We start from the raw sequence: 25425 nt of genomic DNA, 5'->3' as shown, positions 1-25425 counted from the left end.
ACGTGTAAATTAAATCAATTGAGACATGATAATGTATTTGAAAAATTTTGAAATATGGTAATTAAGATTAGTGCCAAAGTTCATATAGCTTGCAGAGCTGCATAACGAGTAATGAATCTCCTTTGCGAACATGATTATAAATGAAAGTTTAATATGCCCTAAATGTATGACATTATTAAAAAAATCAAACGTACACATTATGCATTATAATGCATATAAAAATTAAAAAGTATAACATTGCAAAATATAATCCAATTATTCTTGGGAATAGATATTGTCATAATATTTCCAGGAATGGCAGTAACGTATAAATTTATTGAATTATTCAATATCGTTTATTGTTTTGTATGCATTGATACTTGCTGTACATAATGTACAAGTATATTTAAGTATGATTTATTATTAGCAGGATATAAACCGTTGAATACAAATATATTGAACATGACAATGTTGGATAAAATGGACTCTTACTTTAGATGTTGGCTGTGAAAACTAATAAAAATAATGGGATGTATAGTTTACATTCTAGAAGTGGATATTCAAAACGCAGCATATTAAGAAACTATATTTACAACATATGTATTCTTTTTACAATTGTGTGTATCTACTTAGTAAATTATTTTAATTATACAAAAGAAATTATACTAATTGACTTATGGTATCGCGTAATGGCAGGATTTTAGTAAACAATAATTGAATTACTCTTTTCTATGTATTTGTGAATCAAACAGTATGTAATAATTATCATTACTATGTATACATATATAGAATACTGATGTTGTGATACTATGTACTACACTTTACAGTGTTTAATAAAGTATTTGTAAGAACTAATTTAAATAATTTCAAATTGACAGATTATTTAATCATTAAAATTCCTGAATGTTTATCTTTCAAAATAGCAATTATTTAACAAAATGTCTCATGTTCCAAATGTTATGAATGGTATGATTTCGTGTTATATGCAGTTATGTTTTGTGTTTAAAAATTATAATTGCTTTAATCAATTTTATAAAAAATATACTTTATTCTTATTGCTGTATAAACTTAAATACACATTTATTATGATATTATTTAAGTATTTGGTCTTTAATTATTTTTCTCATGTCATCAGTAACTTGAAACATTGGTCCATGTCCAGGTATTATGAAATCTGCAAAATCCATTACCTGTGACCTCATATATGATTGCGTTTTTTGTAATTCTAAAGTTCCTAGCTCTTTCCACATTGCTGGATTTAAAATATCTTCTTCTTTCTCAAATAAATCTCCTGTAAAACGACAGTAACATAGAATGATTTACTGGAGTTACATGAAATATTTGTAAAGCAATACCTGTTATAGCAATGCATGAAGACTTTCCATTAACTACAGTTCTGACTACGACTGTAACATCATCTGATGTGTGACCAGGAGTATATACAACTCGAACTTCTGGGCTAATCTTATATTCTTCTATAATTAGAATTATTATATATTAGTGATATATGATAATTATAGTTTACAACGTACATAAAAGGCTTCAACCTTTTTTCAAATCGTACTCAAAAAACATTTCACCACGGTGAATACAAGTTCCAACTATATGTACTGCATTTGTAAAAAGATTATTGTTTCCTATATGATCTGCATGGCTGTGAGTGCAAACTACAAAATCAATTTCATTTGACATAACATCATGCTGAGCAAGGGCTGAAATAAAATCCTTATTGAAATTCTATATGATGAAGTTGTAAACATTGTTAAAATACCTTCTACTATTTTAAGTTGATCCCACGCTGTCATTGTATCAACGATAATATTTTTTTCTCCTTTTATTAATGTACAAGAACAATTTGCTTTCATCGTTCCGTCTTCTAATTTTATTGAATATCCATCAAATAACACAAATACTTCACACATGTTTCGGGAGCAAGTTAAGAAATGTACAATTAATGATAAACGAGATATTTAATTTTTTGGAATTGTATATTATACAATATATAAGTACATCTACTATTAAGAAAGTCAAGGCTTTTATATTGATGTAGAATAGTTATACAGCAATATGTTAAAACCGGTAAACCTCACGTGAGAGGTTATGTTTTCTATGTTACAGGATCGAAATATTTGTGTCCCGTATTAATGTTTAATAAAAGAAGCTATTAATATAAAGACGACGTTAACAATGAAATTGGTAATTATAATGATCCATTTTTTTTTATTATAGATAATAAATAATTATATATATATATTAGTTTTATGTTGTTCCATTACTGTCTAAAATATGTTTACTGATTAAACAGAATCAATTAAAATTTAATTATTTTTATAAGTTCTCATCTAAGATATTTTAAACAGTTAGTTTCATTTGTAGTACTGCCTATCAAGCGAACCAACAAAACCATGTCTGGTTTTGAGTTTCAAAGGTATTACTCTAATGTTAGACTGTGGCTTAAATATGCAATCAATTTTGCATTTTATGCCAATGCCAATGGTTCCTAGCGCTAAATTTAATTCCTTGCCATTGTGGCTTCCAAGGGATAATCACCAAGACTGGCAGATAGAAGGGGTTAGTATAGTTTATTCCCAATTTTATATCATACAATGTAAGTGAATTCATCATAAATATTTAATATTCCAGGAATTAAGGGAATGTTGTGGAAGAGTATTTGTAGATTCTACTCCTGAATTTTCTCCACCTCTAGAAAAAATAATAGATTTTTCAGAAATCGATGCTATTTTAATATCAAATTATACCTGCATGTTGGCTTTACCATTTATAACAGAAGATACTGGCTTCAAAGGCATTATTTATGCCACAGAGCCAACACTACAAATTGGACGGTTCTTTATGGAGGAATTAGTAGAATTTATTGAACAGACACCTCGAGCAATATTAGCCAAACATTGGAAAGAAATGTTACATGTTTTACCTCCTCCTTTGGCTGATGCACTTAAGCCAAAGTCCTGGAAACATATATATTCAATGTCAGCTGTTAATACTGCTTTGTCATATATTCAAACAGTTGGATACGATCAGAAATTGGTAAGTTAATGTAATTAACTTACCGAATCTAAAAGTACGAATCTAGAGAAGATATTTATTAAACCTTTACAGGACATATATGGTGCTTTAACAGTTACTCCAATAAGTTCTGGCTATTGTTTGGGTAGTAGTAATTGGTTGATTTCATGTGATCACGAAAAAGTTGCATTTGTCAGTGGATCTTCAACATTGACAACTCACCCACGCCCAATGGAACAAGCTACATTAAAACATGCTAATATGTTAATATTGACTGGTTTAACTCAAACACCAACTGCTAATCCAGACACTATGCTTGGAGAGCTTTGCATGACTGTTGGTATGTAGAGAAATTAGACTGTTCAATTAATAACTTAATTACATTGGAATTCTATTTTATAGCAATGACACTCAGGACTGGTGGCTGTGTCCTAATACCATGTTATCCATCAGGTGTTGTATACGATTTATTTGAATGCCTTAGTACTCACTTAGACAAATCAGGTTTTTCGCAAGTTCCATTGTTCTTTATATCACCTGTGGCTGAATCTTCTCTAGCATACTCAAACATTTTAGCTGAGTGGTATGTCTTGAAATTTTTAACATAATTGAAGCATTTAAGTTATATTGTAGAAGGATTTTACAAATATTAAAATTATTTTACTTTCATTTTAGGCTCTCAACAAATAAACAAAATAAAGTTTATCTTCCTGAGGAACCATTTCCTCATGCTTTTCTTGTAAAAAATGCTAGACTAAAACATTTTACATCTACATATGCTGAAGGTTTTAGCTCTGATTATAGACAACCTTGTGTTGTCTTTTGTGGTCATCCTAGTCTTAGATTTGGCGATGCAGTCCATTTCGTGCAGATGTGGGGCAACAATCCACAACATACTATCATTTTTACAGGTACATTTACTTCAATGTAACGTCATCAGACGTACATTTTATTTTAATAGGATTTGGAGTAAACCATTATTTTTTTAGAGCCAGATTTTCCGTATTTGGATGCTCTGGCACCTTTCCAACCATTAGCTATGAAGGCAGTACACTGTCCAATTGACACATCCCTCAACTTTACCCAAGCTAATAAATTAATTAGAGATTTGAAACCTGAACATTTAGTCATACCTGAATGTTATACACAACCACCAATAACTGCACCACATAGGACAGATCTTGTTATTGAACCTGTAGGAGTAAGTTACTTTCTTTTTATCAAAGTAAAGGTATCACTATTTTACATATGGATTATTTAACTTGATACATATATATTTAAGGAAAAACCTTTAATTACTTTTAAACGAGGCGAAGTTATAAAATTGCCTTTGAAAAGAAAGAAGGGCAGAGTGTTTATCGAGCCTGAATTAGCTGGAAGTATAGTACCGAACGAAATTCGACCTGGTTTAAGCCTTGCTTCTGTTACTGGTGAACTAGAAGTTAAAGATAATGTATACACAATAAAGGTACGTATTGTTGAAATAATGAAATGTAAACAAAATTTGTATTCCCTACTTTATTACTGTAAATATTGTTTTATTTTTAGAGTATTGAAGAGAGACCTACTGGGAAACGTAAAGCTTCTTCTGGATCACCTGCACCGATCAAGGAAGAAGTTCTTAAAGAGAGGAAGCATGAGTATGGTAATGTCGATCCACAGGAATTGCTTCAAAAACTTAATCAAGAAGGCATTCAAGGGGCTAAGCTACAACACAGTCCAACTTCTACCAGTATTCACTTGGTAAGACTATATGTGCTAAATAGCGATACAGAAATTTGATTTTAATGTGATTAACCACCAATTATATTTGCAGCAAGATGAAGATACTTTGATTCAAATAGGAGATAATTCAACTCACATTTTCTGTAATGGTGACCAAAAGATTCGAAGACGTTTGAGAACTATCATAATGCAGTGTCTCAAGAGATTTTAACATTCTAATTTACAACTGTTTTATATAGTGACAGTTTTATTATAAGTTATATTTCTACACAATTAGAGTCTTTTTTTTTATTAGTACACGGAATAATAATTCTTCGAAACATTTTCATTTAGAAATATGCTCCATTACTTAGAAATACTTACTTTTGGTATTATTTATAACATTGCTCTGTACATACACAAATATCGCATGATATCTACAAATACATTTGTTATAAGGATGGCAGTATTACATGAACCATTTTATTTGTTATATAGTCTCATGTTGAAGCATATTTAAATAAATTAATTAAATATTTTATACAAACTAAATAGGAGTATCATAAATTTTAACTGAAAACACGTGAGTGAAATATATGCTGTTTTGAGACTGAATATACATAAGAATATCGGTTCCATAGTGCCACATTGTGACACTATTACTTATTGTATTTTGATTGACGTGCATAAATTTTTTTAGTATTAACATAAATATATGAGAAAAATATCGCTTATATAATAAATTTTATAACAAGAAGTACTTTTGTAATCTAAAGCTACAATAATACATTTTATACATTTCATAAAATGTTGCAGGATAATACACAAAACGAATATCCTATATAGTATACTATTTCTTAATCTTTACTGTAGGCTTAATGCACTAATTGTTACACAAATGTGCAATCACTAGAATAACTGCATTTTCGTTTCTGCTGCATTCTGAATGGGTACACATTCTTGTTACTTCTGTAACTATAAAATAGCTGTCTATAATCTTCACACATTAATTTAAAAGAAATTAACGTGGGATTAATACTGAACGAATTTTTGTTATTGGTGATGCGATAATATTCAATAATGATTTATAAAAAGTACAAACATCATTTTCAGTACGAAATACTTCTATCTTTTTTATCATTTTCAATGTTCAAAATGAGAAAAAAAATTGTGCTAATCCATGGAAAAAAAATGATCAAAATTTTAGGTATAATTCACTTTCATTTGCCTTGTATGTACGGTTGAGTATATACCATCTTTAAATTCATTACTCTTTGTGGCTCTTTTATCGATAATTGTCAGTGTATGGGAGACACTGTATTTATAATAATTCGTAATATTAATATTGTTTTTAGAATGAGCGACTGGTTTTTATTAATTTGCATTCAGAGTGCAGCATATTTTAACTTAACGACCAGTGACCATGCCAAGGGCTAGACCAGCTACAAAAGAGGTAATAAAGAAGTGGAATTCTGTAGGTCTGAATGCAGAATCACCAGTAACAGAATGGTACCAGCGTCGGGTACGAGATTCTCCATTTTTCAACAATTGTTCAGCTTTATCTAGTTTTTTATCAACGAATCTCTCGACCTGAAACATTAAATCCTACATTACTAAAGCCACAATCGATTTCTAGTTTCAGAATAATATAATAGACGGTACATACAAATTTACACAAGTGCACTGTATGAAAAATCTTGAGATATAATAGATACTTATAAGATACAAAAGAAATTAAGAACAAATTCCAGTCACTCTGTTTATTGCAAGATATAACTTCAATTTTTACAATATATCTATTATTTCCACTAACTCTTTCTGTAAATCAGTGTATAAATTTGTATATATATGTATATAATTAGTGATTAAGCAATAAATGATTGTTAAATTTATAAAACGCTTTAAATGAATGTACATATGTTTTAAAAGCATTAAGCTTGAACTGCATACACATAAGACAGTTTAACGAATATTTATATCACATACAAACACATTAAAACGGTTAAACAAAACCTTTTCCTTAAAATTAAATAACTTCACTAAAGTAAATGATAAATAAATTTGATTCTCATGCACTGGCAAGTATAGAAATTATATCTAACATACAATGCTAATACAAAAGAATAAATACACGATATCTACTCGCATTTTTTAGAAAAAGTGTTAAATATTTCTCATTCAGGAGGAGGCTAAACCAATTATGAAACCACCAATGAAACTTGTTGCCACAAGTGAATTGTTTCGACACCATGTCCCTACCTATAAATGAATATTATATTTACAAATATGACATGTTAAAATAATACATTAAAAAAAAATACTATATATTGTCCTTGCCTTATCTATAAGTTTTGGTCCTTCACCAGTAACTTTTTCTTCTACTTTATCTGTAATTTTTTCAGCTTTCTTCTGGATTTTATCCCAGTTAACTTTTATGTATCCTTGATGCGCTGCTAGTTGCAACATTATAATACCACCACCAACAGCAAAGGCAGCAATCTTTCCAACTTTGATTGTTACAAAGCCGGTCACCCTATACAAGATATTCATATAAAAATAAATAAGAATTTTTCTCACAAGTTTTTTTAACAAAATTACATTATTAAAATTTGCAAAGATTTCTTTGTAATAGATGTGTGATGCATACCATCCTGATGTTGTACCAATAATAATCTGTTTAGTGGCAGATGTCTTGCTCACATCTCCCAAGATCTTATCTAACAGACTTTTAGCTTCCTTAGAAATATCTAAGTTACATTCCTCTTTGTTTGCATCGTCTTTGCTCTTTTTACTCATAGGAAGACTCATTTTAGCGCTGAAAACGAATCATTACAATCTAAGTATCTTCTTGCAGACAGATAATTCTAACTTGTTTATAAATAATCTATGACTAATGCACATTCACATTTTTTTAAGTCATTATTCTCATAACAATGCCGTATAAATTGACAAAGATCGAACGCTATTATCACGTCTTTAAATAACAAAGTTTCAACAGGAAGTCATTCTTCGAGTATTTCTCAGAACAAAAATATCTCGATGATTTCATTGCCAAGAATTAGGAGTAATGTACACGTTATCGCATGAAATTTTGATATTTTGGAAATCGACCGTCTACGTTTAGAGAAACGCATGCGAGTCGCTGGGCGAGAATAGCAAATTCCAAAATAAGATGAAAAACAAAAACTGTCTACCGTTTGAACAATTTTCTTGCTCCTGACTTGAGGGTGTTCTTGTGCAGTTTAGGCATGATAAAGTTCAGGCGTGTCCCTAAGTTAGATAATGTCTCATGGTGGTTAGTATTTATACTCGTAAAGCTCACCTAATCGGTCAAACGCCGAAAGTGTTTTAATAGAAGCAAAGACTTCGCGCACGCGAATCGTTCTGACAGATCGAAATATCCGGTACTTCGTTTCACCGTTCCTCAGTTTGAAGAACGTAAAGGCGTGCCTCGAGCGAAATAACTACGGCACCGTCTATAGCATATAGCGATGGGCGTTTGAACGTTAGTTGGTTAGAAGACGATTCGAAGTTATTAGATATTGTGAAGATGATTCGAGTTCTTTTCAATCCTACTTGAAACAAAAGGTTATTCAAAGACTTATAATATCTCAAGGGCGAATAGTACTTTATAAGCCTAGGAAAATAGGTATATTTTAAATCTTTTTACTTGGATAAATATTGAGTAGCATGCCAGGATTTTTTTAAAAGGTTGCTAAGTAACATTTTGGCTTATTTTCGGTGAATAATATGGTGAAGTTAAATAACATCGATAACCGCCATGTTTGATTAGATTTTATGTCAGTTAAAGAATGAAAAATTCTTGTATAAAAATTGATTTTTTTGTTATATAGAGCACGATTTTTAAAGAACTTTTAAAAAATATAATTGTATAGTTTGAAATTTTTATAGTTCCTCTATTTTATGTTTAAAGAAAATGTTTTAGGAAAATTATGTTTTATTGAGAAAATATGTTAATTTTAAAAAGTCGACATTGGATTTATTCGATTAGATTATATTTTCAATGGTTGTTATAACTGAACATGTATATCGTAAAAAATGTTTTTAATTGAAAAATTTACAGACTTTTGAGTCGTAGATACGTATTGCGTCTGCGCATTCGTGTAATCACGTGACTATTATTGCGCATGGTAAAATCACGTTAATTGCTACTACGCATGCCTGTAAGTCACATGACCACTTATGCGCACGCGTACGGTCGCACAATCGTTACTGCGCATACGCAGTTGTGCTTCTAACACTTTCTTCGCGCCCTTTCAAGCGTTCAGATCGTCTCCCAGTTTTCGTTTACTTTTTCGTGAGAATAATGTCTGATTTTTCGTCGTTCAACTCAGTTTTGATTTCCGTAATATCTATCTTTCAATTCTTTATATTTTTGTGTAAAAGTTTTGATTATTCAGTGACTGAAGAGACTCTGAAACAAAATATCGATAGGTGAGTGACCGTAGTTTGCGAATTTCTCGATAGCACTTTTTTGTTGCTTGTCATTGGTTCGTATGAAAGTTAATAATTATTGTTAAATATTATCTTATGTACTAACGGGTAGTAATATTGAAAGCATGACATTCTACCAGTTAATTAAGTCATGACATTTGAGTCTTATCGATATTGATAGAAATCGCAATTGCTTTGAGGATTTCTCGTGCTAACTCTGAAATCGCGCATAATGTTAGTGTAACCAATTTAATTATCACTGTATGTAATTTTATATGGTAATTTTTAATAATAATGACAATCTGACTTTCTATTTCGTTTGGAATAATATAACGATATCGATACGACATTAAACTTTCGTAGAAAAAAGAAAAATATTTCAGTCAATATTTAAGTATTGCAAATAGCAAAGCTTTCCATATCCAAGCTATTAGGGTGACAAAATTGTCGAGATAATAGAACAACCATTCTTTTGATATTAAACTTCGTTTATTCAAGTAAAAGTCAACAAACTTAAACATTTTTGCATTTTTGTAGAGTTACACTATTTTTGTGCTTCAAATCATTAAAGCCCTTTCTTAAATGCCTCGAATGTTTGGACGTAACAAAGCATATCTTCATTATAACTTTTATTTGCTAAATTCTTTATTTGTCAGTACTAAGAATAAATAACAAGAAACGTAACGAAGGCTTGAATTTTTTGAAAACATTAGAATAGTTTCATGAAACGCATATTTTATACGCGAAATGTTCAAAATAAAAATATTTCTTTGTAATTATTAAATAATTTGGGAAAAAAAGGGTTGAGACACTTCGTTTAGATAACAGAATTTTCAGATAATAAAACGTTCGAAAATTAGGACATGGGAATCTCTGCTATACTACCCCTGGCAAAAAGTTTTTGATCAAACGCAACGATATGAAATTATTTAAAAACATCTCCATATGTTTTATATTCACACAGTAGCATTTTATATTTCAAAAGCCACAATATTTTTGAATAACTTCATACTGTTGCGTTTGATCGAAAACATTTTACCAGGGGTGATACTCAAACAATTTGACGTTTTCAAATTTTCGCGCCACTTTGGTACGTCACAGAATCCAATGTTCTAGAACGCCGGAATTACAAGTCGATACGAGCCACGGCAATGGTCTTCCATCGCGTGATTCGCCATCCTGGTTTAACCTGATCGCCGCTTTTAAAAACTTCTCGTTCTGATGAGGTGACAAAAGTGTCGAGGCCGCGAATCAAGAAAAACTCCCGTATTTTCGCGCGAGGCGGTCTGTTCCGCGTCCAAACATGTGTCCTTTCTGTTTTCACTAAGTCTGTTTACCGAGCGTGAAAATGGCCCAGGAGACTGACGATATAAACTTGACTCCTCAAGAATTACAGACACTATCCGAATTAGACAGGTAATTTCGAAACGAACGAAGCTCGTATAAACGAATTTCGTGCCGGTTTCTCAATTTTTTGCTCGACCGCCGCGTTCCTATCGCCTTGTTCCTCGAATATAACCTAGAAAGTTGTTTGACAGAATAGGCGCGCTATTCGATCGGTTTATTTAGACGTGCGTGCAACCTACTGACATCCTTCTCGCGCGTCCCATCGTGCTACATTCAATTCACGAGTGTTATGCTTTCAATATGACTTAAATTGCCTAAAAATAATTTACAATCTTAGAAATTTCAATCTTGTAAGACTTTGTTTAACGAATATTCGAATTTGTACCTCAATATAAATTTTGCTCGAAATATGTCGGAATTGATAAATGAGTAAGCATAATAATCTTTGCTCATATGCAATGTTTATGCACAATGTTTAATAACTATTCTGTTCTTTGATGTTTATACAGCCGGCAGTTCGGATTCCTGAAATTAAACTCTCCGGAGCAAGGAAAGAAGAAAGCTTTGGTTGTTCGTGCGATCAAGTATTTAGAGAGAATGCTGGTTCAAGCACAGGCTGAGAAACAACGTAGGAAAGCAGATAGTACAAAAATGAATTTGGATGAAATGAAAGATGACGATGAGGATAAAGGAATCAGTATTGATCCTAAAACGTACTGCAAACTGGGACACTTCCATTTACTTTTAGAAGATTATAGTAAAGGTGACTAGTAATTTGTACTAAATTTTTATGGTGGTGTTTGTATAATAGTAAGTTTTATATTTATTTTTTTATATTTCTAGCTATGTCTGCGTATCAGAAATTCTATTCCCTCAAAGGAGACTACTGGAAAGATGCGTCATTTTTGTATGGACAAGGACTTGTGTATTACCATTTTAATGCCTTCCAATGGTGAGTGATTATAATACAATTATATTTAATAGTATATTGTTGCATGATCTTATCATCTTGGTGTACAACCCTAGTTTTTTAACACTTTAATGGAGAATAATAATTACTTTCAAATTAATAATTGAATCATGCATTTGCCAAATCGATTAACTCCACAAAATAGAAATATTTATATTAATTTTAAACATACAAAGTTAAGCGTCCAACAAGTGCTTTGACATTAACATTTTAAAAAACTCAAAAAGTGGAGTTAATTACTTTGTGCTGTTAACTGCTCAATTATAACTAAACTGCGGATGTTTATGTAATTTCATAGTTTTATAAATAGAAGAAATAAGAGCCAAATAGAAATTTTTCTCATTTTTCATAAATAATGATATGATACATACTTCGGATATTTTGTAAATTATGTATGCTGTATTTTTTTGCTCATTTAAATTTCCCTCAAATGCATAAATATCCGCAGCTTAATTATAACATATATTGTAATTTTCCGAGTGTGATTTAAACATTGAACAACATTTTACGAGTAGAATACCCTTGTACTACGTTATAGTATTATTAACTATCTAGATTCTGAACTGTCCATTGAACTTCTGCTTTGGGAAATAAAAGCAAAAGCAAAGCGCTTAAAAGTATCTCCACAGAAAAATGTTGTAATCTCTTATGAGAGTTGCTCGCCTTGAAAAGGGGGCGTCGGCCCCTTGATCGGTGTACACACAGAGTTCATCGTTCTCGTCGTGTATATTCTATTTTTTTAATTTCGCGGGAAATCCTGTAGGTAATTTCGCCCCTTGCTATCGGTACAGCAGGCCTCTAAGTAACGTCGATAACGTAGATCATTTCTAAGGCTCATTATCGTGCGAGTAGCTTATTAGTAACAATATTCAATCACAGATGTCTCTAATTTCCCTCTGGCGGACGAAAGTGCCTACGTGCTAGGCTGGCGTCGCGATATGGCGACTAGGAGAATTTGGGGCGGGGGGAGAGGGATAATAGGCCAAATACACATCTGTTTCAGCGACCGAAATGGTAATTTAGATTTCCCACACAAACGTTACGCTTATAACTACTCGTAAGCTTTTTTGCACGTAATTTCCTGCTGTCTGCCAAATGAAAACTGTTTCTGTGAAATGTTTTCTTTGTCCTACGCTACGCAGATCTCACAAGCCATTTTCAGTTTAAAAATATGACAGACACTTTTGTTATAATAGCATTTAGTTCTGTATGCCATGAAATTATTTTTGAAATTGTTCTCCGTGGGTACTTGAAGCTCGTACTCCAGCTCGAAATTATTTCGGCGAGAATATCGATTGTGACACGCGTAGACTGTCTTAATAAAGCTGCTCAGGAAATTTAATATAAGCTTAATCGATGTCGATGAAATACAGACGTGTTCGAATTTCGTTACACACCGTTCGCGCGCGAATAATATGACATTTAACTTTCGCAAATTCAGAGATTGAACCGTCCCGATTAATTCTTCATTAGGCGATTCGAAATAGCCCGAAAGATTGCAGCACCATCGAATATCAATTAATGTGGGTTACTGTTCGTCATTTTCGATTAGTGGCGTGACGTGTCAGTGACCAGGTCAAACGTTCATTCGTCATAAACCTGATAATATCGTCGTGTCGTGGGAACTCGGAATCCAAATGTCCCTAGATATCCCTATACAACGATTTTGCTGCAAATCTTCTGTTCTAAGATAGAAATATATAGAATAGAAATACATCTACAGATGATAGATAAAGAATATATACAGAGAATATTTTTTTATTTATGTTTCAAAGGATTTGTGCAAAATTAACATGCTGACTTTCATAATAGTTTTATTTTTTAAAGGATATTTATTTAAGTTTGTATTATCTATATTCGTATATTTTTTTATTATTTATGAATATTTTAACTCTTTTATGTTCTGTGAAGATGTTATATAATTCTTTCTACTTTTTCCTAATTTTTGAATTTATGAGGAATTTCATTTTTTAAAATATGACTAATTACTTCATATTTGCAATTTCATACTTTCATAAATATAGTTACTGAAATGGAACTAAAATAAAAATTTGCTTCATCTTTAATATTTTCTATACTTTTTAATACTAGGTTTCATTATATTAGTTCTGTAATTTTTTACATGTTCGAAATTCCACTAAATCCATAAAACCTCGCAGTCCAGTTACATTTATTCCACCTTGTAATTCGGCACGAGCACGTGACAAATATTGTTACTGTTGACTTGACGTTTCCTGTCAGGCAATCGGCTTTGTAGACGGTCACGAGTGGGAATATCGATTTCCTGTTCAACCCTCCTTAACACGGATGAGGCAAGATTCCCGTGGAACGAGGCTCACAGAAAACTCCCTTTCGGTTCTTCGCCGTTCTACTCGACTGTGATATCGCCTAAACGCTATCAATTTCTGTGATTGACGCCCACACATGATTTTCCCCTAAATCAAAATTCTCCGAGGCGATATTGAATACATTTTATTTGATTGCGTGAAACTGAGTGGCGTATTCGCGATAAAAATGAACGAGAAACTCGTGTCGTTGAAACATTGCGATTCATTTGATTTATTTAAATTTTCGAAATTATGCCTGATAAAGTCTTTCGAAAAGGTGAACGAGAAAAAGTCACTAGATGGTTTCCATTTTCAATCCAGTAACGAGCGGTCACAATTTCACTTTGATCGAGTTTGGTGTTCGTGTATTCGGAGGCTGGGATTTTTGCACGAAAAGTGAAAATTTCAATTCGTTAAAAAGCTATCAGCTTGAATAACACTTTTTCATCTGTTTCGTAATTAACGAGCAGCGGGATGGATTTCACTGTAGCCCTTTTCGATACATTCGCGACTAGGGATCTCGTGGATTATTTTGAATAGCTTGGGTATGTGTAAGCTAGTACGTTTAAATAGCGCGTGTTTTGCTTTTGTTGGTTGTGTTAATGTAATTAATTTGGATAGTATATTAAATACTCGTGAATGGGGAAAAATATACCTGTTTGCACTGTTCAAAGTAAATATATCCTTAATACGACAATTATTTAAATTTAAAACATACTTTTTCCACTTTAGTGTCATATCTTTTATTTATTACGTGTTATGTTAATTCATGTGAACTTAAAAATACTTGGTTTACTTATAATGCAGCTGTAGTTTTAATTTATAATTGTTTAGTGAATAATTTGTTTGTTTGTCCAGGAGTATTTGAAACCAGATTTATAGAGTGAAATTTTGGAAATTAATTTTTTATAAACTGAAATTTTTCTACTCAAAAAGATATCTACTTATATTTTTAATTTCAAATACTTAAAGTTCTTTAATTTTGTTTATTTAAATATACGTAAAATTTTTGTGATGTTGCTGTTGATGTCTAGTTATTTCCACGAGTAACGAAACGCTCCTTGAAGGGTTGGAACTCAACTGCAAGTCGTTGTGTATTCGTTTAAACTGCTAATTAGCAGCGATTATACGTATCCCCTTTTCTTAACCCCTATTACGTTTCGTTAACTGTGTGTTGGTTCGTATCGCGTCAGAACCTCGCATTTAGCACAGGTACGTGGAATCGGTTAGCAACATTGAGACATCAAAGTAACTAGACAATTTTCTTGAAACATGATAGCGGGTTTATAATTTATACCTTTCAACTTGTAACTCATAACAGTTTTCCTTATTATTTCTCTTTAATTTATTTACCTAAACTCTCTCTTTGATCTGTTATTAGAGTTATTTCTGTGATCTACTTGAACCAGCTAAAACATAATAGAAAATTTTACCATTACTCTAATATTAAAATTTTTATTAAATGATATTCGAAACGAGTGTATTTCAGTATGAATATCTGAAATAAAAAGTGTTCAAAATCTACGAGCAATATTTTTGTTATGAGATTATGTATGTCTTGTAAGTGAATTTTATGTATAATATGTGTTTGTTAAAAAAATAAATGAAGATTCATGCTACTATGAATTTCAAAAGTGCAAAATATTCACTTGCAACTTGTTTCTCATTTTTCTACATTCATTATATTTTAGTATCACTACAATGATTATAAAAAACAAAAATAATAGAATTAAACCTGATTGCATACTACGAAAATCAACTTCTACTATTGCCTATATACAGTACTTTAAAAGAAGAAATTAATTTTCTGTAAAGAAAGTTCATATATTCATATTTCTTCAAAATTAATTCCAAATTCTATCGAAAAGAAAATGTACACCTTGCTACTCAAATTAAAAATAGAATACCCCATTTTATATGTTAGCAATTTTCTCATATATGCTACAAAAAATTAGGATTTTTAACATTACATCTAGTAGATATATTATTCATAGGGATTTTTAACATTACATTTAGTAGACATTTTATTCATAGGGATTTTTAACATTACATTTAGTAGACATTTTATTTATAGGGATTTTTAACATTACATTTAGTAGACATTTTATTCATAGGGATTTTTAACATTACATTTAGTAGACATTTTATTCATAGGGATTTTTAACATTACATTTAGGAGACATTTTATTCATAGGGATTTTTAACATTCCATTTAGTAGACATTTTATTCATAGGGATTTTTAATATTACACTTAGTAGACATTTTATTCATAGGGATTTTTAACATTACATTTAGTAGACACTTTATTCAAAGGGATTTTTGTATTAAAGGTTGCTTATCATTGCTCCAATCGAGCAGTTGATTAATAAAGTGACATAAATCAGGGGAGGATGTCGATTACGTAGTTTGCACACGCGTGTTGATAAAGAAGTAAACGTGACAATTATATGGAGGCGACATGGTAGGGTAGAATGTCTTCCGTCTTTATCTCGTTCGATAAACCGCAGATTTATTCACTAGGTGAAATTGAATGGAAAATCCTTTCTTTGCGATCGCGAGAGGCGGTTTCCTTGGATATATTGGGTTTCAAAGCGTCCGTTCAGGTGTGCTTAGTAGGAAGTACGTAACAGCAATTATTTGACGTGGGCCATTTGTAAGAGAAGACGGGATTACATGGGCACAACGTGCCTTTTGTTTAAGCAGTATCAACGAACCCATTCTTCCGGAAATAAAAGTGTGCTTTTATTAAATAGATCCCCTTAGAACAAATTTTTTTCCTACATATTTATCCCGCTCGAAAAATACTAAAAAATTTCAAAATTAGAATTTTCTCCTGTGAAAATATTGTAATAATGAGTATTCGAAAATCTACTGAAATTGTAGATAATTATATATTTAAACACACTTTCTTATTACGCGTATCTTAATTAACGGTTAAACAAAATTTTCCTCCCTGTACTTGTTATAATTCCGACTTCTCTAATTAGAGTCGGGCTTTGTAACATTTTACGTAACATTTTCTGCCCGTTTTTCTTTCCATCTTTCCCCGACTTTCTTTTCCGTCTTTTTTGTCCGCCGTGAAAATGCAACAATAAACCGCGAAGTCGTATACAGTAACTAAAGAAAACTGGAACGCTCGATACTACCACATAGTTGGTAGCCATGTATTCGTTGTTGTTCCGACTCGATGAAAAAAAATGATGTTAAAACAAAGAACCTCGTTATAGTATTATTAAAGTCTTTATATTACATCACTTGAAAAATCTTAAGGCTCGTTCAGGTTGGTAAAGTTACTCGAATGCAAGTGATATTTGACACAACTTGACCAATCTGGAGGTGTTATTTTATTTGACTTGAAATACTGTTTCAAGTTTCAAGTTCGGTTAAGGTGTTTTCAGTTTTTCTTTAACTTGAAATGAATACTGATTGAGGTGTGCTACCACACTTAAATTCAAGTAACTTGACTTGTGTGGAAACAAACTTGGCATCAAGCTACTTAAACACAAGTGACTTGAATTGAAGTAACTTGAATGATTTAAACGAGTCCTTCCAGTAAATTGGTTTGTGTGAATATAAACTTGATATACTTGATATTAAGCTACTTAAAGAGAAGTGACTTGAATTCAAGTAACTTATGTGATCACAAACTCGACATCAAATTCCATGAATCTGCAGATGACGTGAGTTCATGTAACCTGACTTGTGCGATGAAGAACTTGATATCAAGTGACTCGAACATAATTGACTAGAATTCAAGCGATTAATCTATACGAGTCTTTAGCGCGAAAAATTAAATGATTTCAAGTGTAAATCAAAAACGATAGATCGATGCATTCGCGCGGGAATTTTAAACGACACTGTACGTCACGTGATCAGACTTATCCATCCTTTTCGAGCTTAATTGAACGTTTAGGTTGATGTTTGTTTTTTCCGCGCGATGATTATGAATGAAGATGTTTTTATAGTAGCTTTTCGAGTTTCCAACAGATTGAAACGAATCGGACCTTATTAGATTTGCGTGATAGGTTAGTTTATTGCGGTGGAGAGTACGGCATCGTGCTACGATCGCGATAATTATACGAATAAAGGCACACGGTTCGTCGATAACAGAAATTACAAAGAGAAAATGGCTCGACGCACGCCACTCGCGAAGTATTGACGGTGAAATGAATATTACCGTTTCTGTACCGTGAAGTTATTTCTTTGTTACCCTGCGTCGTGTGACTGCACGCACAGCATTCACTGTGCGTAGTTCGTTTACTTTACCATGGGATGGAGACCTCTTATGCAAATGATGTAGCCCTTAAGAGTAATTATTACACACGTGTTTATGTGTTCGTTAATTCATTTTTAATCTCTTCAGGGATACATTTAGAGTAATGATGCCTAATATAGTCCAGTAAACATTAAATTTCTGTCAGTTGAGAGATAATTGATGCTTTACGCCTAATTTGAACGTTCTTCATTTTGCCATGGAATTGGATGTTAACTGCGCTAAATGTGAACGACTTTTTTGAAAATTTCTAAGAATTTTAATAGGGGAATGTCTACTTAGAAAATGTAGAAAGGACCACTGTGTAGTCCCCTAGGTAAACTCTTCTAAGAATCTCTTGGGAACTTCAAACTATTTATATAATTACACAGAAATTTTTGCGAACATAATTAGCCACTCTGGAACTAAATAATATTTCTGTACCATTCATAAAAATTAATTAAAATTTCTAGGGGCTGATTGCATTAATTCTTTCTGATGTGACGGAGCATTCTGTCTTCTCGACGAGAATCACTATTAACTAAAAAGTTAAAGCTGAAAGTAGTCTCGATTTAATTCAAGAAAAATAATTAAATTAACAATGGAGGGGCTCGTAATAAAAACAAACCTTGTCAAGTTTTCCCTTTTTTACGTTCTTGCTCCATAAATTAAAACTTCAATTTTAATCAAGGAAAAACTTTCACGGCTTTGAAAGTGTGGCAATTCTGATTGGTCCACTTTCTACGTTATAAAAACAGGTAAATAAGATTCAAACCATTCTTGCCCCTTTCCTCAGAGAAGTCAGTTTCACACGAATCAAAATTTTCCCCCAAAACGAGGGCCAGAGTCTCATCAAAATCTTCCCTAAAGAGAATTTTCACGAGAAAAAGAATACATCGCTAAAATAATAATTTTTCGTCACCTTGCACAGGCCCAGGAAGTAGATCAAAAACATATTTTTAGAGCTTCCTGTTCGGTTCTTCGAAGGGAGGCTGACAGCAACCCCTTCTTTCGGTCAGCGAACCTTTTCTCGACAGCTTTTCACCCCCTTCCAGTAGAACAGAGACGAATCTCCCTAAGGGTGATTCACATGACGCGTGCGACTCGTCAGTTTGTAATCTCTCGTACGCGCGCCGCTCGCGTATTGTCCGCTGTATCGGCGCCTGCAATATTTATAGCCGCCACTGTATTATGCAGTCAGTCGACTCTATACGCGCTACTGTTTCGCGATATCGATCCTCCTATTTTGTACGTGCCACGGTAGTAATCGTGGACAGCTATTTTCTCGTTTTGTCCTGACAAAGTATCCCCCAGTCTTCTTTCAGTAGTCCTTCGAATTGTCGTTGTTTTTTTGTGTTCGGTTGGGATCCTAGGTTTCTAGGGAATTTTTTGAGGACAGAGCTTTTAGGGTTCGACTATAGAAATATGGATTGCTAGCATTAGCTTCGCGTTGTTTGCTAAGATATCTTGATGTAGTCAATTGTTTATGTAGAGTCGAAAATTAGTTGCTATAAAAGTCTGTATGTTAACCTGTTAGCTTGTGTACGACGAGTATACTCGTCTTAAAGAAATTACAGGTTCTTTGTATTATGATAAATATACTCGTCATGAAGAAATGGCAGTTTTTTGTATCGTGACGTGTATACTCGTCATAAAGAAATTGCAATTTGTTTTTTGTATTGTGACGTGTATACTCGTCATAAAGAAATTGCAATTTCTTTTTGGATTGTGACGTGTATACTCGTCATAAAGAAATTGCAATTTGTTTTTAGTATGACGAGTATACTCGTCATGAAGAAATGACAATTTTTTTATGTCAAACCGAGTATATTCGTCACGAAGAAATGACAGTTGTTTTTGTTTTGACGAGTATATTCGTCACGAAAAAATTGCAGTTTCTTGTGCCATGACGACTGTATTTATTATGATGAAATTGTGATTTTGTGTGTTAAAAAGAGTATACTCGTCATGTACAGGTAACAGCGTCACAAAGTATGTAGTTACATAGTTTTTAAATAGAACAACACACTTAACAGGCTAACACATATTAGTAAAAATATTTCAAAATATTAATATCAATGCTCTGTTTGTCTACTTTCATGAGTATATAAATACGTTTTCTCTATAGATTTGATCCGTGATGGATCAAAACCACGATTGGCCTAATGTAACATTGGTACTTGAGAATCACAAATATCACTTGTTCTTTGGTATATTATCATTATCATTATTATTATTTTATTATATGGTTATACTGCGAAATGATTTTAAAATTTCTGTTATGTAACGTATATATTTAAATTTCGCTTCATTTTAGTCACTGAGAATTAACGAGATGTTGATAGACAGATTACCACAGTTACTTATTATGGGAAAATTGGTGGGTACTAGCAGACCATATTTCTATAGTTAAAGGTTTTAGGGGGGATGATATAGTAAAGCAATTTTGATCTATATCCCAGATAGCACACGACATCTTGAAGATGCCTATTTTATGTCTGTTTTATGCCTGAACATCTTACGACATAATCTGAATGTCTTAAAAACATCCAACAGCGTACATCTTAAAAAGTTCAGAAATTTATGTTCATAAGGCGTCTTAAAGGAACACTACATGGACACAGCTTAAAAGTTTACGCTTTTGGATGCCTTTTGCACGTCTTATGAATGTTTTTTAAGGCGTCTTAAAAACATACTGATTTGTAACTTTGGATGTTTTAAAGACCCCTTTTGGACACTTTCAGGACTTACGCAATATGGGATACCGTTTGTCGTGTTGGTACTATAGATTTATTACAGGAAGGTCCCTATCCCCCATGAGACCGAATAGCAAATTTATTAAATCTTCAAAAAGTTTGGTCAAAGTGTAGGGGAAATGCAAGACTACATAGGGTAACATATCTCAAAGGGGGTTGAAATTGCAGAAAATTTTATTCGATTAAGTTCCTATCACACTATCAGAAAATACTATTGATAAATAACTTTCTCAAACACTCTCCTCCTCGGCTCCAAAAATAAAAGATACTGAATTTTGATAATTTTGCTTCTAGTAACATTGCAGAATTTCTGCTACCATTTAACTTTCAAACTTCATTTAGAATTCTATCTTACTTGGACGAATATATCTCTAAGGAACTCCGAAATCATGAGAGGGTAGTCAACTCGCCCACAAAGTCTGCAATAAATTTTTATTTAGTCTCCCGAAGGAATGTTGGCTAATTAAATTATTTCAGTAACTTGAAAGAGGATTGATTTGTCGGCGAAATACTCATTGTTTCGAATCCTAGTTCGATGGGTAACCATAGACGAGTGAACACGTGCGTGGAAGGAGAAACAGTAAAATCGATCGTCTGCAACGCATCTCTATGCGTTGCACGTGACTCAACAGCACTCTGCCATGGCGGACAGTCCCAGTGCGCCGTTTGCACGAGCGCTGGCCGAGAGAGGCACGAAGTCCCTAAAATCTGAATGGGCAATTTGTAAAAATAATTTGCATACGTTATCCCAGCGAAAGAGCAGTCATTACAGTCACTTGTCACGAAAGACTACTAATTCGCGTTGTTCATGCTAATCATTAATTATATTGGAATGCCAAGGGATATTTGTTTCCTTCACAGTACTGTAAATTATACAGTGTTTCATAATTAAGGGGTATGAAAATATTCGAAATGCTTTTTATATCTGTGAGTCAGTGCAGTTAAGAAAAAAATTATGTCAGCAAAGGAGTAAAATATCTTCAACAATTTTTTAAATCCGTTTTCAGACACAGGAATTTATTTTTCGTTAAAAAATGAATAATAAAATAGTAATTTTGAAATTGGTACATACCTTTGTAAATGGTATTTGATAATTTTATTTTAGTTTAAGTGCAAATACGTTTCTTTGCTGTTTTTTCTTGGATTATTGTGCATACTTTACATCAAATTATTTTGAATTTCTGTATCATATTTCTAACCATACTAAGTCCACAAAAATTTGAAATAGTAGTCTTCTATCTAATCTGACTACATAAATTATAGAAATTGAACAGTTCAATATCTTTTTAAATAATTTATTTTTATTCATACTTTCCTACTTCCCTATCTACATATTAGGCTCACAAAAATTTGGAATAGTAATCTGACTGCATAAATTGTGTAAATAGAACAGTTCAATATTTTTTTAAATAATTTATTTTCATTCATGCTTCCCTAAAAATATTTGTTCTTGTCTCATCCTATCCATAATTTTGAAGCATTCCGTACATCATAATCTCGCGTAATGAAATTGTCAACGCTGGTTCCACGTGTACCAAGCATGAAGTCGTACAAAATCCATGTGACACGGAACTTGATAAATGACTTACTGTAAAATCACTTTCTAACGCTTCATGATGCTTATGATGTATATTCGCGAGCAGATCGGGCTGTGTTGAATAGTCTGCGTTGACGTTAACATGATCCATATTTCTCGTAACCCTTTTGTGACTTTGATTCCCTATGGGAATGAAGGAAATTGAAGAATTCATAGCGGATAAATGAGACATTACGATGCTTCATGATAGAATGCATTGGCAATGTTTGTTGTTTGGTACTGAGTTTATTACCTCTGCCAAAGCAGTCAAAATGACTGATAGAAGTACTTATGTACAATAATTTGTTTTTTTAAACTTGTAGTTATTCCTTCCTATACATTTTAGATATTTTTTCTGCATCTATAATATAATAAACAAGACAAAATAATTATTAGGAGTTATGAAAGTGGTAAACATGAGAAACTTAAATAAGTTGAATTTATCACTTATTTCGTAATTTAAATCAATGCAACACGAAATGAGTGATAAATTCAATTTTTTTCTGATGTTTTACTTGAACCACTTTCATAATTAGTAGCACAATTACTGTTTCTATTTTTTATTCATGGTTTAATGGTTACTTGTCTTAATGGATTCTTCGTTTTATCGATAGTTTATAAATGATATTAGAACGTTTAAAATCTTTATTGTGAAGCGTATGAGGTGTTGCAGAAGTATGTATAAAAGACTGCTGCATTTAGCAACAGAACATTATCTTATTCCACTCAGAACATCTTGAGAGCTTAATGAATGGCAGTTAGTTTTCTTGTCACTGTCAGTTATCTCTGTTATTAATTGTCACGGCTAATCTCGTCGCTTATCTAATTACACACTTATCATGGATGCTCCTATTATATGTACGTCGGATACTCTGCTTTTGATTGTGGTGGAATAATATATGAAATTCGAATCGGATATCTAAATATATAAATTTAAAGATACATATTCCTCATTTGCTGCAATAATAATACAATTCAAAAAATAACTGGTTTTGACTTATTAGTATACAAAACTGGTTCTTGTATAAAATTTAGCTACATGTTCTCATTTCTAGAAAAATTATGATATTTTAATTATGTCACTGATGCAGAAAGAGTACATTGTATTTTCTCAGTATAAGCCTTTCGCTCCATTGGCAAATTTATACTGTTGAACACGTTATCGAGATCAGATTATGCTCACTGTATCCCACTTTAGTCGTATAAAAAATTGTAACTGGAAAGACACATAAATAAAACATCTACACCCTAAATAATTTAAATCTGTAGCAAATATAACGAGGCTATATCGAGGAAATTCTGTATAGATACATATATGTAGAGCATAGTAAATTATTTAGTATATTATATTTTAAAATAACTGCAAGAAGGTTACTATTCTTATAGCTTCATTTTAAAAAAATATTAATGTCTCATATTATTACTAAGCAGTCATTTTACTTTTTATCATTGTACAAGTATTACACGATAAACTCAATATGCCTTGAAATCTCGCTGCTATTTTAAAACTGCAATTATTATCGAGTAAGTTACTGTCCTTATTTCCTTCAAACTCAGAAAATAAATTAAGGTAAATTCCACTTAAATATGTACGTGCAAAAAAGTCTGTAACAACTCTAACCAAAAACGTCCATAAAGTGAAGAATTAACAATAAACGATTGTTAATCGATTAGAATAAACCAAAATCGAAACTGTTAAGATAATAAAGATTAACAATAAACAATTATTAATAAGATAATATAATATAATAAGATAATAAAGATTAACAATAAACAATTATTAATAAACAATTATAATAATAAACAATTATTAACAATAAACAATTATTAATCTTTATTATCTTATTATATTACCTTATTATATTATATTATCTTATTAATAATTGTTTATTGTTAATCAAAACAATTATTAATAATTGTTTATTGTTAATCAAAACAATTATTAATCTTTATTATCTTATTATATTATCTTATTATATTATCTATAATAAAGATTAATAATTGTTTATTGTTAATCTTTATTATTTTAACAGTTTTTATGGGATAGTATTTCGATCTTCCCAATACTAAATTTCCAATAATTGTTAAGGATATCGATATCGTGTCTAGCTTCAAACCTTAACGTCTCATTCCCATCTCTCTTTTCATTCCTCCCTTAAACCCTCCCCACCCTGACGCCCCGTACAAGAAGAAGCAAATCCATTTGTATCTCGTAATCTCCCAAACAGCAAACGCCCAGCGAAAAGCGCGTCAGGGGTATCGCGTTTACAAGCATTTCACGAAAGTCGAAGGCAGCGATGCATACGCACGGGGGCATAAAATTCAGAGACGACAAGGGTCAATTAATTTGAATACTTATCTTGCCATTGGTCGCGCGTATCGTCGGGGGGGGAATTGGACTAAGGAAGTGGTCCCTTAGCAGTCGGCTCGCATTTATTCGCCCTTATCGCTCGTTGCCGCGAGGCCTCTGGCGCGGGCACCTTGCACGTGAGACTTCTCATGTGGCCCTTGCACACGTGCAGGCCACGCTCGTTCCTCAAACGCGACGACACCGCAGGCTGCACTCGCGCGCGCCTGCACCCCGTCGCGCGCGGCTACGTGCTGCAACACGGCAAGGTGCATGCGAGCTCTGACCCAGATCGCGCGATCGATATTCCCTGGCCCAGATACGGCCGACTCAGCCGAGATTAATATTTTTTCCACGCAACCCCGACGAATGATTGATCCCTCTCTCGTTTCTGCTCTCGCGAGAACTTCGACAGCTACGTGCTGGCGATACCTTTTGCCTGGGCTCGAAGGGGCATTACTTTTGGGGTAAATAGTAGTTACCCATTTATGAAAGAAGATTTACTAAATGTGCCCATAATTATGAAAGTGGTCTAAGTCATATATTTCTTGTTTCGAGATATTTAATGAATTGCATTTGCATGAATTGAAATATATTTTTACATTATGCGACCTTTTTATTTAGAATCTTGATAGTCTTGATTGATAGAAATTTATTATGAATATGAAATTTTGTGTGAATCTC

The 25425-nt window shown here is 32.4% G+C and overlaps 4 protein-coding genes and 1 long non-coding RNA gene across 8 annotated transcripts in view; 2 read left to right on the top strand and 3 right to left on the bottom strand.

Moving 5' to 3' along the window:
• Nucleotides 1-996: 996 nt before the first annotated feature.
• On the bottom strand, nucleotides 997-2159 carry LOC143186978 (metallo-beta-lactamase domain-containing protein 1). The gene is made up of 4 exons (XM_076390880.1): nucleotides 1751-2159; nucleotides 1527-1691; nucleotides 1335-1454; nucleotides 997-1270 (listed from the first exon to the last, which is right to left on the bottom strand). The coding sequence occupies exons 1-4, from the start codon at nucleotides 1899-1901 to the stop codon at nucleotides 1071-1073; spliced, it is 636 nt and encodes a 211-aa protein (XP_076246995.1). The 5' UTR covers nucleotides 1902-2159; the 3' UTR covers nucleotides 997-1070.
• Nucleotides 1892-5467, top strand: Ints9 (integrator complex subunit 9). Its single transcript, XM_076390878.1, has 11 exons — nucleotides 1892-1924; nucleotides 2098-2175; nucleotides 2356-2550; nucleotides 2623-3027; nucleotides 3100-3346; nucleotides 3409-3589; nucleotides 3682-3917; nucleotides 3996-4207; nucleotides 4289-4474; nucleotides 4555-4749; nucleotides 4823-5467. Exons 2-11 carry the CDS (start codon nucleotides 2167-2169, stop codon nucleotides 4940-4942), a joined length of 1986 nt encoding a protein of 661 aa, XP_076246993.1. The 5' UTR covers nucleotides 1892-1924; nucleotides 2098-2166; the 3' UTR covers nucleotides 4943-5467.
• On the bottom strand, nucleotides 2381-3675 carry LOC143186980 (uncharacterized). The gene is made up of 3 exons (XR_013003129.1): nucleotides 3498-3675; nucleotides 2756-2948; nucleotides 2381-2682 (listed from the first exon to the last, which is right to left on the bottom strand). It is a non-coding gene; the product is annotated as an uncharacterized LOC143186980 (long non-coding RNA).
• LOC143186979 (FUN14 domain-containing protein 1A) lies at nucleotides 5438-8148 on the bottom strand. Of its 3 annotated transcripts, XM_076390883.1 has the most exons (5): nucleotides 7905-8032; nucleotides 7358-7525; nucleotides 7048-7243; nucleotides 6857-6969; nucleotides 6174-6300 (listed from the first exon to the last, which is right to left on the bottom strand). In XM_076390883.1, exons 1-4 carry the CDS (start codon nucleotides 7958-7960, stop codon nucleotides 6889-6891), a joined length of 501 nt encoding a protein of 166 aa, XP_076246998.1. In that variant the 5' UTR covers nucleotides 7961-8032; the 3' UTR covers nucleotides 6174-6300; nucleotides 6857-6888. The 3 variants fall into 3 exon arrangements, with proteins under 3 accessions (XP_076246997.1, XP_076246996.1, XP_076246998.1); XM_076390882.1 differs by lacking the exons at nucleotides 6857-6969; nucleotides 7905-8032 and adding an exon at nucleotides 8033-8148 and having other exon boundaries at nucleotides 5438-6300; XM_076390881.1 differs by lacking the exon at nucleotides 6857-6969 and having other exon boundaries at nucleotides 5438-6300.
• Nucleotides 8149-10340: 2192 nt separating this feature from the next.
• The window catches only part of Utx (Utx histone demethylase), a 183852-nt gene continuing 168767 nt past the window's right edge, over nucleotides 10341-25425 (top strand). For both annotated transcript variants that reach the window (XM_076391159.1, XM_076391158.1), the window contains exons 1-3: nucleotides 10341-10581; nucleotides 11022-11275; nucleotides 11356-11464. In XM_076391159.1, coding sequence (XP_076247274.1) covers nucleotides 10514-10581; nucleotides 11022-11275; nucleotides 11356-11464 — 431 coding nt within the window. In that variant the 5' untranslated portion in view covers nucleotides 10341-10513. The remainder of the gene's footprint in view (nucleotides 10582-11021; nucleotides 11276-11355; nucleotides 11465-25425) is intronic.

Source organism: Calliopsis andreniformis, unplaced genomic scaffold (genome assembly GCF_051401765.1).
Source record: "Calliopsis andreniformis isolate RMS-2024a unplaced genomic scaffold, iyCalAndr_principal scaffold0022, whole genome shotgun sequence".
In the NCBI taxonomy this organism is placed as follows: domain Eukaryota; kingdom Metazoa; phylum Arthropoda; class Insecta; order Hymenoptera; family Andrenidae; genus Calliopsis; species Calliopsis andreniformis.
Note: the sequence above shows the minus strand (reverse complement) of the source record. Positions and strands in the feature narration are given on the sequence as shown.

Coding starts and splice junctions, on each gene's coding strand:
- LOC143186978 (XM_076390880.1), bottom strand. CDS start 1,901: ATGTGTGAAGTATTTGTGTTATTTGATGGATATTCAATAAAATTAGAA. Junction 1,455..1,526: donor TGAGTACGATTTGAAAAAAG/GTTGAAGCCTTT, acceptor TTCTAATTATAG/AAGAATATAAGATTAGCCCA. Junction 1,271..1,334: donor TTCATGCATTGCTATAACAG/GTATTGCTTTAC, acceptor GTCGTTTTACAG/GAGATTTATTTGAGAAAGAA.
- Ints9 (XM_076390878.1), top strand. Junction 4,208..4,288: donor TTGTTATTGAACCTGTAGGA/GTAAGTTACTTT, acceptor TATATATTTAAG/GAAAAACCTTTAATTACTTT. Junction 4,750..4,822: donor CTTCTACCAGTATTCACTTG/GTAAGACTATAT, acceptor TTATATTTGCAG/CAAGATGAAGATACTTTGAT.
- LOC143186979 (XM_076390881.1), bottom strand. CDS start 7,960: ATGCCTAAACTGCACAAGAACACCCTCAAGTCAGGAGCAAGAAAATTG. Junction 7,244..7,357: donor ATTGGTACAACATCAGGATG/GTATGCATCACA, acceptor TATCTTGTATAG/GGTGACCGGCTTTGTAACAA. Junction 6,301..7,047: donor GACCAAAACTTATAGATAAG/GCAAGGACAATA, acceptor TTAATGTTTCAG/GTCGAGAGATTCGTTGATAA.